Source organism: Sminthopsis crassicaudata, chromosome 4, assembly GCF_048593235.1.
Source record: "Sminthopsis crassicaudata isolate SCR6 chromosome 4, ASM4859323v1, whole genome shotgun sequence".
NCBI lineage: Eukaryota > Metazoa > Chordata > Mammalia > Dasyuromorphia > Dasyuridae > Sminthopsis > Sminthopsis crassicaudata.
Genome location: NC_133620.1, coordinates 216,416,591 through 216,430,552, shown reverse-complemented (window position 1 = coordinate 216,430,552; position 13,962 = coordinate 216,416,591). Strand labels below are relative to the sequence as shown.

General features: G+C 31.6%; 1 protein-coding gene across 5 annotated transcripts in view; it reads right to left on the bottom strand.

The window, feature by feature from the left end:
* EPHA7 (EPH receptor A7) overlaps nt 1–13,962 on the bottom strand; it is a 208,893-nt gene that overhangs the window by 26,094 nt on the left and 168,837 nt on the right. For 3 of the 5 annotated variants that reach the window (XM_074310277.1, XM_074310278.1, XM_074310282.1), the window contains exons 6-8: nt 11,212–11,336; nt 7,846–8,029; nt 674–782 (exon numbers count right to left, since the gene is read on the bottom strand). In XM_074310277.1, the coding sequence (XP_074166378.1) occupies nt 674–782; nt 7,846–8,029; nt 11,212–11,336 (418 nt within the window). The remainder of the gene's footprint in view (nt 1–673; nt 783–7,845; nt 8,030–11,211; nt 11,337–13,962) is intronic. The other 2 variants (XM_074310280.1, XM_074310281.1) reach the window with 1 other exon arrangement.

Here is a 13,962-nt window from a genome sequence, read left to right as displayed (position 1 = left end):
TGATGAAATTTCTAAAAAATAAAATCTAAAAAAATTCAAATAATGTATATTTTCTTCATCTATTGACAAGAAAATTAAATTAGGAAAACCAAATCTCCCACATTATATAAAATGTGTCTAATGACATGGAATTAATTCTATTAAGAAAAATGAATTTATTACATCATATTAATGTTCAAAGATCTGAGACTCAATGGAATAAAGGAAAAGTTTGATTTTAGTTCTCCAAATGAGTGATCATTCTAAAATTTTCAAGCTAAATGTAGAATCATTTTAAATTTAGCACTAGACACACATTTTCAAATACTAATACTTAACTTCAAGAACGTAGTTTTTCTAGGTTTGCATTGGATATGCAAAAAAATAAAATCTGAAGGCAATGAAATTAGTGCAAAAACTTATAGAAGACATATTATCCCACATAAACAAACAAACAAAAAACAAACAAAAATGAAACAAAACAAAAGAAAACAAAAAACTAAAACCCAAAAGAAACATGGGTTCAAACTACTTTTCTGCATTGAATGCATGCATTTTATGCTGCTATAATGAGGAACATTTTCATTATGATTTAATAATTCTCATATGTCAGAATCTAACAAGTTACAGATCTGTCTAGCTCAAAAAAGACCAAACTAGTTAAGCTAGAAATGTGAACAACTGTATACTATACCTTCTTCCAATGATGAAGCCAAATACCATGAAGACCAGAATGATGGTTCCTGCCACAGCAACCACAGCTATGATAATTACAGGATTCTGTTCACTGGACACAGCCGTGGCTGTAAAAAAGATAAAAAATAGCAGAGGAAACTCAAAACTATGTAGAACCACAGGTTAGGTTAGATAAACTTTTATAAAGTAAAAATCAGTCTATTTACTTGTCTTTGATAAAGAGGTTCTTAAGCTGGGACTTAGGATCTATGAACTTTTTTTCTTTCTTTCTTTTTTTTTTTTTTTAAACTTCCTAAAACTATTTCAACATAATGACTTCCTTTGTAATCATACATATTTTAAACTACTATTCTGAGAAGGGATCCATAAGCTTCAGCAGATTGTCAAAGGGGTGTTTGACATGATATTAGATACTTTGACATGATATTAAATACTTTTGAAAATATCATAAAATTTAAAGATAGGAAAACACCAGAAATATATAGATTTGCCATTAATTTTTTGACAGGTTAAAAGCTAAAGAATCTAAACTATCTCCTTGAATAAGTGTACAGATTCTGAATGTAATAAAGATTAAGGGATCCAGATTCTAAATTTAGTTCTGCTGTTGGCTCACTGTATGAACAAGAACATGTCATTTTGCCCCTCTTCATTTTGTTAGAGCACCATGCCTAGATTCAGGAAGTCCTGAGTTCAAATATGATTCTCTGTGCAACCCTTGGCCAGTCACTTAATCCTGTTAGCATGAGTTTCCTCATCTGTAAAATAAGCTAGAGAAGAAAACAGCAAGCCACTCCCTTATCTTTACCAACAAAAAGAACTGAACACCTACAAAAATGTTATGATTCCCCATTGGTACAATGTCTATAGTCATTATGAGTTAGTTATTTCAAAAAAAATTTCTAAGTCATTTATGGATATATAATTTTATTTTTTGATCATAACTGTAAAGCAATAAAGCCTCAACACACTTAAGATTTATCATAATTCACAAAAGTATTTGACTGAAATTTACCCTACATTTTAAAAACATATATCCTAAGTGAAATGATAGTAAACAACATTACAGGAGAAAATACAGCCTAACAGATTTTTTTTCCTTTCAAAGCATTCTTAAGGAGAGTTTACAAGTCCTCATTTTAATTAAAATGTAAATTTACAAATGAGGGATAACTGTATAGCAGAATGGACTTGGAAGATACCTAGATACCTGAATTCCAATCCTGGTTCTGTTATTAACAAACTCTGTAACCTTAGAAAAATAATTGTCTTTTTTAGGATTAGTTTTCTTATCTATAAAATTAATGAATTTTGATGATTCTTGAAGTTATCTCTGTGTTCATATGACCCTTTAAAAGAAGCGCAGCAGGAAGACCTTTTAAGATACTTTGTATTAAATGAAATTAAGTTATTATTTGAACCTTTTCACAATCCTAAAACACTAAATTTCTAACAATCTTGGTTTCTCTTTCTCTGGCTGCCCCCAAATGGATTAACTTTTTTTCTTTTTTGCTGTATTCAATTAAGTTAGGTTAGGTTAGATAAGGTGACATTCAATAAGCATTTATTCAGTGTTCACTATACTTCAAGTATTGTATTTGGCACTGGAGATGAAAAAGGCAAAAATTAAAAGAGGAACAGCATGATGATCATATTTTTCTTTTTTATTTTAGATATCCAGTCCCCACTGAAATAATGAGGAACAATAAACTTCATATACCCATCAGAGACACATAAAACAATAACTGATAAATGCTCATCCCATTTTAAGATACAGTTTGCAAGTAATTCCTTATAATTTGCAATGTGATGAAAATGAACATGACTTTTTCCTGAAGCAAATAACATCTGTACTCTGATGCAAGGCAGAATGAATGGAAAATCTTTCACCCTCTCTGGGGGAACAAAAGACTGTGTCTCCAGATAGGGCAGGAGTAGTATATTACAGGTAATCTTACCATGCCTCACCACAGTGGGGAGCATAAAGTTCTTTCTATTGCCTCCCCCCCCCCTTTTCTTGAAAGTGTGATTCATTTGCATGCTCCAACTTTGTGGACTGCCATTATCTGAGGTCATTGTATGCATACACTGGCAACAGGTATATACCCTGATTGAAAAATGCATCAAATAGTAAAAACATCTTTCAACCCTGGTCTAGACAGTTTCTGAACTGAGGTCATTATATATACTTTAATTCAGCACCTGCTTCTTTACTCCATCTCTTCCCTCTCTCTCCTTCCCTAGGGGAACTGAGGAGAAAAACACAACTGTTAAGCTTTAATCTCTGAATTATTACCTATTGTTAAATAACTGATCAAAGACAGCTTTCAAGTTTTTGGTGTGTTTTCCTCTCTCTTTCTTAATCTGCCTCTTCAAATATATTTTAAGGAAAATGGAGAAGCTCTGTTCATGTGGGTGGAAAGATTTATACATATATGGGTTGAAATAATTTTCCACAAATCAGATTGTGTCCCATGAGTCTAATTCTCTGCTTGTCTTAGGTTCAATACTCTCATTAGATTCAGAAACAGGCTCCAATGAGAGATCTGGACTAAGATAAATGGCAAACTGGAATTTGTGTGTCTTTGTTTATTCTTTTCTATATATAGCTAATGCTGAGAAGTTTGGAAAAAGGTCTCTCAGCATCACTCACTTTTTAAATCAGGCATAAATATGAATTTCAATCTTTCCATATTCAACACTAGTGGCAAAAATTACAATCTATTTCATCACAAATTGATTTTGGAAAGGAAGTTTGAGATGTAGTGATATTGCCTAATTTATGATCACAACAATCCTTTTCTTATATACATCTTAAAATTTTATACTTTTTCCCTAGACAGATTGGCAAAGTGACTGTTGTGATTATTCTGACTAACAGATAAGATGTTATATACAAATACAATGCTCAGGTTCCCAAGTTTTCAAGCATTAGGATACAAAAGGAAAGAAGGAAGGAAGGAAGGAAGGAGGGCAGGAAAAAGAAAAGGAGGGAAGGAAGGAGAGAAAGAAGGAAGGAAAAGGAAAAGGATGGAAGGAAGGAAAAAGAAGGGAAGGAGAGAAGGAAGGAAGCTATATGAGCACAATTTGTTTTTTCTTTGATCATAACCCCATTGGGATCTTGAAAGGTTACAGGGTGATTAATATAAATACCAATTATCTCTTTACACTAATATAAATGTAAAGGTTGTGAAACATAGGACCATAGATTTTAAAGCTAGGAGGAACTTTACTGGCCATCTAAATTCAATCTTATCATTTTACACATGAGCAAACTGAGGCCCAGAAAAGTTGTCAGTTGCCTAAAACCTAAGAAGGGATAAAGGAAGGAAATGAAATCAAATTGATTTGACTTTCTCTATAATTATTCTATAGTATAAAGAATAGCAAAATGTTAGAATTTGAAGGCATCTACTTTGGGTACTATTTAATTTAATTTCCTATTTTACAGATGAACAGAGATTTAAAGAGGTGAAGTAATTTGTGCAACATCAAGGAACAGGTAACACCATTACTGGTATCAAGACCTCTACTTTCTTGATTTGCTATGAAATTTTCTCTACTGCAGCTGCCCCAGAGATGCTTCTTAAATATAAGCTTGTGATACCAACTTATTGGTTTTTCATTTGTTTCATGAAAGTAGCACACAATGTTCCAAAAAATCTATTTGAGCTTTCAATTGACTAGTTTAAAAAAAAAAAAGAAACCAACAACAACATTTCCACTTCTGCTTTAGGCAAAGTTGCCTGGTCAAAGCAAAATGTTTCTGATAGCAAGCATGTAGTAAGCAACAAAGACTTCCAGGGCATATACCTGGATCAATACATATTTAACCAATCAATTTCTCCTTGAATACTACTGTACAGTGAGAAAGATATTCTGAAGGATTAACCTGAAATGTTACAATATCCAGTATTATTTAAAAACCAAAGGGTTCAATTATACTAAGCCTGTTATATTTATTAAAACAGAGAAACAAAAATTATTTTGGAAAGCAAAACCAAGAATAATTCCCAATTACCACCAAGATAAAGTTTAATTAACCACATACTTACCCTAGCCTCTAAACAAATAAATTTAAAAATATTTTAACTATAAATAAATCAATAAGTATTATAAATATAAGCAAAAATGTTATTTTAATAAGACATTTTTTAATTACCTCTTACCAAATTAGAAATTGTGAGAAGTAGCTGCAATCACAGAAAATATAAGAACTTTAGTCTTTCTTGACTAGGTGAGGCACTTTTTGAAAGGGTAACAATTTGGAGCTTTGATGAAGATATGATAGAGATGAATTGTCAAAAGTGATTCAAGTTAGATTGCAGCAATCTTTTATTTTACAAAGAATCATACAAACCTATTTTCAAAATATTTTAATAATTGCTGTAGTATCCAAACATATGAATTATCTACCCATCTATTGAAATAAAGAAACAATGACTTCCCCCCTTAAAATTAATCAGATCTGGATCTTCATATCAACTTAGATTATCTGCCTAGGTATATGGCAATTTTCCACGTTTTTTGTCTTGCCTAAAATTTTATCTTTATAATTTCTATTTCAAATTTATTTTTAAAACATTTTTGTTTCTTAGCCATATTTTGTAACAACGATAAAAGGCTCAGGAGACCATTGTTATTTGGCCACTCTTAGTGAACAACATGTTAACAAAACCATGAGAATAAATTTATAAGTTAAGGATTAAATATATTTCCCAGACATACTCCATCAAATTCTACAAAGATCTACAAAATAGAATAGATTAAAACAAAAAGTGACCAATATAAGTAACATTGATTTTCATGAAAATCAGAATCAAGATTCACATATTATTTCCCAGAGTACTAAGAATGTCTATAAATATTTTAACATGTAAAAGCTTAGGCAACTTCTTTGTAACAACATGTGTACAGGAACAGTTTCTGTGATTTCACTGATACAGGGAATTCAAATATGTTCATAGGGAAATAATAAAATTTTGAGTTCCTCTTTTGTAAAGGTTCAACAGAAGCATCTTTCTTCAATAATAACCAATTCTCTCCATCTTGCCCCCTCAAAAACCACAACCATGAACTTTAGCCTAAGATAATTCATAAAACAGAGGGAAAATAGTCTAAGTTCCCTCATATTCCTTCTTTACACAATTCACAGAACCAATGCCCTTATTCCTAATTTCCAGGCAAGATGGTAACCCTCAATCCCTATCAACTCTATAAATTATAATGAAAGGATCAATTTTGATTGCTCATTATTGTGTAGCATACATATACTATCTAGTGGAAAGTACTGTTATTTTTTAGAAGATTTAGGTATTTTTCAATATGTAAAACTTTGGCTATTAATTATTCATTAGTTGCTTTCCAAAATAAGTAGTGATTTAATTCTTTCAAAAGGACCAAAAACTTATTATATTTGTTACTGAAACAAATTTTAGTAAAGAAAGGATTACAGTTCAACCTCAGCACTACTATTTTCGGGGCTACCTTGGGTAAATCGCTTCATTTCCTTGACTCTTATCTTCCCTATCTATATAATGAGACCTTAAACCTGATATAAATACAAGTATTCCAAAATGTTTAAATAAATGGATTCAATGATAAAAAGATTTAAAGGCACCTATTTTAATATTATAATCTGGGATTAAGATTGGTTTTGTGATGTGGAAGATAATCAGCTCATCTCCTTTTGTAAGGTATCTAAATCACCACAGAGTTTATGGAACTACTACCACATATGCCATAAATGCTTCAGTTAAGAGGCTAGAGGTCAGGCTGAAGTATTGGAATAGTGCCTCCTTGTTGATTCACTCTCATCTGTAATGGCCATGGATTATAACAATGACCCATGTATGTGCAGGATATCAATCCCACACTGAATAGCTAGGCTGATATCTTCAGTCCAAGGATATGAAGTTTTATGATATAATTCTTATTCAAGGGAATCAGAGGTCCCATTTAAAAATAAGGTTTCCATTATGACTAAAGACTGATTCTAAGTCCCATTAACCTATGGATGACATTTTATCTAATCATTAGATTCCATCTCTCCTCTCTCCATTTTATGTTCCCATACAGCAGACAAATTGATATTCCTGTAAGTCTGACATATCACTCCCCTGTTACAGAAAGCTTCAGTAGGTCCATAGTACTTGAAATATAAGTGTGTATATATGTGTGTGTGTGTGTGTGTGTGTGTGTGTGTGTGTGTGTGTGTGTGTGTGTGTGTATTCAGCCTGGCATTTCTAGCCCATCACAATCTAGCTTCAACCTATCTTTCCAGAAGGAATTCATGTTGCTTCCTCCAAGTAGATTATAATTTCTGAGTGCAAGATTCTTTTCACTTAGCCTTAATACCTCACCACCTAGCACAGTGCCTAAAAATACGTATATAACTGAATTGAATATAACACCACAAATTTATTACTATAATTAGCACAAGAATTAGCCACAAATATATATACAAAAATTCACAGACATTTCATAAAACAAAAGGTAGGTAATTATACATGAAAACAAAGAGTCTATAAAAATTCTTTAGGAATGTTTCTGATTCTCAAGACCATAGGAACCATTCATCTGGTAGTTTATTGAATGCTATAAATTTAATATGTGTTCTATGCTTTGTATTCTTCAGAGAAAAGTCTACATTTATCAAAACAAAGACCTCTTTGGTAGGGAGAAATTTTATCTTATTTTTTCCAATTTCCTTGAAAATTCTTCAATAATTCTGTCTTTTGAAATTCAGAATTTATTATTCCCTTTTCAAGAGAGGGAAGGCATTGTAATTATTTTGTTCCTAAGCTACTTTACATATCTTTTGAAAAGGTACTGATACTACTGCTATTTTAAAACAGGTATGATTTATTGTACAAAACTAAAAATTTATCTTTGCCATATAAAAGTATATAATTTACTCTTCCAGTAGTGTCACAATACATTTGAAATTTTGTCTTCCTTTTTACTTTACAAAGACTATATATATATATAGTCTTTGTAAAGCAAATATAGTCTTTGTAAAGTAAATATATAGTCTTTGTAAAGTATATATATATATATATATATAAATGGTACAAATGAAAATTGATCCAGATCCTTACTACACATTAATCTTTGGAGATTGCATCTGACTTAGAGAGGGTCAGAATCCAAAGCATTGATGGTAATTACCTTCAAACATTTTACCTGTAGCTTCCTCTAGTGTAGCAACATCAAGCCTGGGACTGTAATTTCCATAACCAGCAGCAGTGAAAGCACGAATCTGGAAAACATACACTGTTCCTGGTTTCAGGTTATTAATGGAGGCTGAAGTGGACTTGGTTTTTACTGTCGAATAGGTTCGTTCCCTTTGATCCTAGAAACAATATTTACAGGGCATATTTAATTATTGTTGCAACCAGGCAATGTGACAACCAATTCTTGCCCATTTATTTCAATTTGCCGTATTGTTCTCATAAAGATTACACTGCACCCTGTGGAGTGTTACAACACTGCTGTTTCATTGAGGTGTTCCTAAGTTGATATAAAATGTAAATGACAAACACATGCCTTTAGTCATAAAATTTCTCAGAGAAAATGAGCACTTTATTCCAGTTATAAAGCCAAAACCAATCATATTTATTTTTTGGGGGATGAGTGTTTTGAAGAGGGAATATTTAGGTATAAATAGACTTCAATTTTTTGGTTAGTTGAAACAAGGAAAACTGACTCTCAGTAGAGGGCCTTAAATCTAAATATAATTTTAAAATGTTGTTTGTTTTTTTTCTCCCTTAAATGTTAATAAATGTTAATAAAATTTTCTTTGAATATGAAAAATATTTTAGGAATCTTCCATTAGTAATTGATCTCTTTTTTATAAGTTTTAAAAAATAATTTTAAAGATTTGTTTTGGAACAAAATTGCAAATAATACCAAGTAATTATTCACAAGTCCTTTCAAAGTATGCAAAGAAGTAAAAAGCAAATGAAAACTCTTTGCATGTGTCTTTCCTTTGGTTGTGTAGCTAGATCCCAATTAGTGAAAAATGAATCCCCAAAAGTAGTAAACTTATTCAAATTCATACTACCTATTTCCTTTTGGTTAGAACTATCATATTTGTACTAATTAAGACCTAGCTATTTAATGGAAGAAAAATATTACTTAAAAATTTACTTCATTTAATTAGCTAATCAATCAAGGTTGTTTTTTTTTTTGTTTGTTTGTTTTTTTTGTTCGTTTGTTTTGTTTTGTTTTTGTTTTGTTTTTGTTTTTTGTTTTTTGAAGCTGAGTCTATTTCTCTATTTCACCTAGACTGGAAGTACAATAGCCATTTATGGTCCTGGACCCATGGTGATTTGCAAGGAATTTCTGAGCTGCTCTATTTTCAACTGGGGCTGGAATTTACCTCTCCTTTGACAGTGACCCTAACTGGTGTTGGACTTACTGAAAATATCTTATTTGCTTTATCCATACTACAACTCAGAATTCCTAAACTCAAGTGATCCATCAGCTTCAGCTTTCTCGGAACAAGGATTTATGGGCATGTGCCGCCATATTTAGAAAAAGTCCATTTTAACACATTCTATATTTTGTGTCACGCTTATTTTAAAATATGTAGCAAATGACACTTAATGATCTTTAAGTGTATGTGTCAACAATATCTAAATATTTTTTCCTAATTCCATAGATCAGAAATCCATGTTTTGGATAAAAATATGTCAAAAGTTGTACTTTTAGTTATTTAAGTGTGAATCAGTCTATGTGACAGAAAAACAGCTAGTTCTCGAGTGAAAATTTCTGTCAAACAATTTATTTACCATTTTATAGATTTAGCTAGGTTTAATTAAGCTAATGTGTTTTTCATAATTGGTTTATCATAATCATGTGCAAAATGAACTATGAGCCATTTATTAACTTATATGTGCATAGCTTGAATTAAAAGAATAAAAGGCTACATTATATTAGAAGATAAGGCTCTTCATTTATGGTACTCAATTACAACGAAATAAATCATTTTACCAAGTTAAAAATGTATAGCAAATTCAATTTGAATGTTGTTACTCTGGATATACATTATAACCAATTAAAAAATAGATTTGGCAAATAAAAGGATAATCAGTGAAGACCCTCTAGGTAATTCTGTAAGGTCAGATTGTTTTCCCCATTAATGAGGGAGACATTCAAGAGGTAACTTTTGTCAGGAGAAACAAAGAAATAAATAAATGTCAAAACAATATCATTTAAAAGTTAGTCTTTAAAAACATATCTTCATATCCTAAATTCTACAATAGTTTATGAGAGAAATAGATAACCTTCAGTTATTGAAATAACTTGTTTGTTTATTAAAAGAGCTCATTTTTTAACATCATTACTCCAGTTTTGTTAATAAGACAAACTGGTTGTTTGCATATAAAAAATTACAGCTAACTTAGGGAAGGTGAAAAACTGCCTAAGTTATCAGTTTTCTAGGATATTTAAAATTCTTTCTGTCAGTTATAACCAATATAGTATTCAATTGTTGGATTTAATTTAATTCTATGTTATTAACTTTTTTTTTAAATGATTTTTTTCCTGACAAAAATATTAATAAATGGAAAATATTTTAAAATTTGATGAATGGAAATTGTTCCATTTTTTTCTGTCACATTTTAATAATTACAAACATGTAATCATTCACATACTAATTAGATCACATATATTATATTTATATCACCCATTAATTTGTCCAAAATAAATTTAAAATAAAATATTAATAAGCTATATATATATATATATATATATAGCTATTTTGAACTGAGAAAAAAATAAAGCAGTATACTGGCCAACAATTAGATATCTACTTTTATAAAATCAAAAGTGTTTTAATATTAATGTCATGACTTTATAAACTCTTTTAAAATTGTTCCCTGCTATTTGACAGGTACTCTCATGAGCTTTATTAAAAGAGCCTTTCTACAGTGATCATTTCATACAACACCAAAGTTCTGCCACAATTAGTGTAGGAAAGTAACAGATTTTCAATTTTAGTAATAATATAAAGAAGAATCCAGAAAAGTCCAGAAAAACACATTATATTTTCTATTACTGTTTTGTTTATTTTTAGTTAAAGAGGTAATTGAGGACCTTTATTTTATATTAGTTCAGAGTTATAGAACAATCTAATATTTCAATATTAAGGACACATGTGGTATCATAAAACAAACAGAACAATTAAAAGAGAATATTGGGTCTAAAAATTTCGATGTTACAAAAACATACTGAACCTAATTATTTTAATAATATTAAAACTGACTAGAAAAGTATGCTATCAAATGGATTATTTTCATTTGTGTAATATACAAATATAACACACAGAAATTATAATTATAGTAATTAACCAGAGAATCTGGGAGATAGTTATTAAAAATGGGTAAAATTAACTATGAATTTTGAAGTGGCTCCAAATAGATGGCTGACAGATAATAGTTGGTATAATTACCAACTTTTGTCTCTGATAGAGTCGGCTGACATGATGTGCACAGCACACCGCTGTACATTTTAGCTGCTCTTAGCACTTACTTTCTCGTAATACTTGATTTCATATTCAGTGATGACTCCATTGGGATGCTCTGGCTCCTGCCAGGAAAGCTCGACGCTCCGCTGCAGCACTCTCTCCTTCATTACTCCACTAACTTGCGAGGGAGCTGTTTGGACAAGATGTGTCAATAAACAATGAGAAAATTCACTGGATGCTTCAAATCAAATGTCACAACTGATCAGTCCCATGCTGTGCCAGTTTCATTAAGGTAAAAGAAAGCACCTTTTCATAGCTCACAATTCAAAAGCTAATGAATATTCAAACAGGACCTTATTACTGTTCATAAACCTTAATAGAAATTTAAATTAAAGTGCAAACAGCAGAAGATAGCATTGTTCAAGTTAGTGAAAAACTGGAAGTGATGGGGATGAGAATGACAATTAAGCAAATGAATGCTAATTAAGGCCAGAAAATGATTTCAGATAAATCTCTTGCGATAAATTAAAAGTACAAATATTTATTGTACATGCTCCTGCAATGAACTTTTTAAAAGCAAAAACTAGGGTCATGCTGGAGAATTCTTACAAGCAGTTACTTTAATTTTCAATTCAGAGAAAGACCTATCATTTATTAATGTTTCTCTAGCAGTACTGTTTAGAGAATCCTAAAGAACCTGAATTGTTATTGCAGATAAATTATGGCCTCATCCAAGTCATCCTCAAATCTGTCCCCTTTTTCTGGGAGATAAGATTGGGAAAGGGTGGGAATAGACTTCTGCACTGCACTGATGCAATTTTACACCAGCCTTACTGAGGCTTTGTGCTTTGGCCATGGCTGAACAAAACCTCAACCCTCCTCTTTCCCTCTCTTTAGATAACAGAATGCTTAGAGTATTTTCATTCTAATTAGTGGTATATACTTCTTTTGGTAGCTAAGACTCTGGAATACAGCGAACTAATTTGCTCTGTCTAATTTGCTCAGTGATGATTAACTAGTTGTCTTCTCCATCTAAACGAGAGACTGAAGTACACTGACTGAATTTCTGTGGGGTCATTATGTTTCATGTATCACATTCTCTCTCATTCTGTAGAATATTTTCAGGCTGTTAATTTAATTTTCAAATGTCCAAAATCATTAGCGTTCCTGCTGACAGAGAAACAGTTAGACATGGCCGAAGCTATCTAAGATTGTTCTTCATGTTTATCCCTTTGGCTTTATTTTGTTTCTTTAGTGATAGCCTATATCGGTACCTAGAAAGCATAATTTTCTGCTTCCTTCTGGTCTCAGCTATCTTGAGGGAGTAAACAGGCAAGATATATGACTCCCATTTCCCCTCAGACTGCATTTAACAATAGCATAACTAGGGCAGATTAAGTGGGGCAACTTTCCCTGAAGGGAATGCTGAGATTCAGCTACTTAGTAAACTATGGACTGACTGGAGGAGTTTCAACAGAGTTGCTAATAAAGCAAAAATGCTTAATTCTGAGACTTTATTTTCCTGTTAGACTTTAAATTTGGATTTGTTCCTAAAGAGGAAAACTTGGCTCCAAGACATAATAAAATATTTTGCACTCAAGGCATGTTGTCCTTTGCAGGAGACATAAGCATCATCGCTGTGTCTATTGGGACTCATATTCTTTTTCTTCCTTAGGAAACTGAAAAAGCAGTCATGTGTTAACATACACGCTAGAAGATATAGGGACACACAGGAAGGGAAAGAAGACTGGGACTTAAGAATACCAAGGTTCACATCCTAATCTGTAAACTATATTGTGTTACATTGGACCACATCACAGCCTGAGACTCATTTTCTCCTTCTGAAAATGGCAAAGACACCATTGCTCCCCTCTTATAGAACTTCTCTGGGGATCTAATGAGAAAAAAAAGTATTGAAAACTTTTTTAAAAATTATATAAAATGTATATAAAAAGAAAATCTACATTAGCACATAGTATATGCAAGATTATAAAGGAAACAAATATTTATTAAGTATATACCACTATGCTAAGTACTTTATACACAGCTCATGTGATGTTCTTAACAACCATAGGGAGTAGGTATTATTATTCCAGTTTTGCAGTGGAGGAAACTGAGGCAGATAGAAGATAGTTGACTTGTCCAGTATCACATAGATTTGAAGTCAGATCTTCTTGATTCTATACACTGTGTACCAAGCTGCCCCAAATCATGTAAATAATATGTACACATATAATTTTTGTTGTTGTTGTTGTTGTTGGTAGAGACAGGAACTACAGAGATACTCACTGCCATAGGAAAGTCCCAGTCAGGAAACTAGGGTCTTAGAGCTTCCTGCGACCCTGAAAGCATAACTGACTTGTCTTGGGTCAAATAATCTAATCTAATCTAATGTCAGTATCTAATAGAGTCAACAACTGAACCAGATCTTTCTGACACCCAGCTTGGTTCTTTACAGATTACATTATTAAACTGCCTCTCTGTCGACAATTTATGTTATCTACTTTATTTTCAAAACAAATATTGTAAAAATAAATTTAGTATGCTCTTATGAATTGACAAAGTATTTAATAATAAATTAAGGGGGGAATGGTACTAATAGCCACTCTAAGGCATGGTCTCATGCATATTCACATATAAGCAAAAATAAGATACATAGTATGAGACTGTATGGTTCAGTGCTAGGCTTGTGGTCATGAGCACCTGGATTCAAATCTTTCCTCTGACATTCAGTACCAAAATGACCCTATACAAGTCATTTAAACTTTCTATAACTTGAACAACTCATTAAAATTTATCTAATAATTATTAAATGT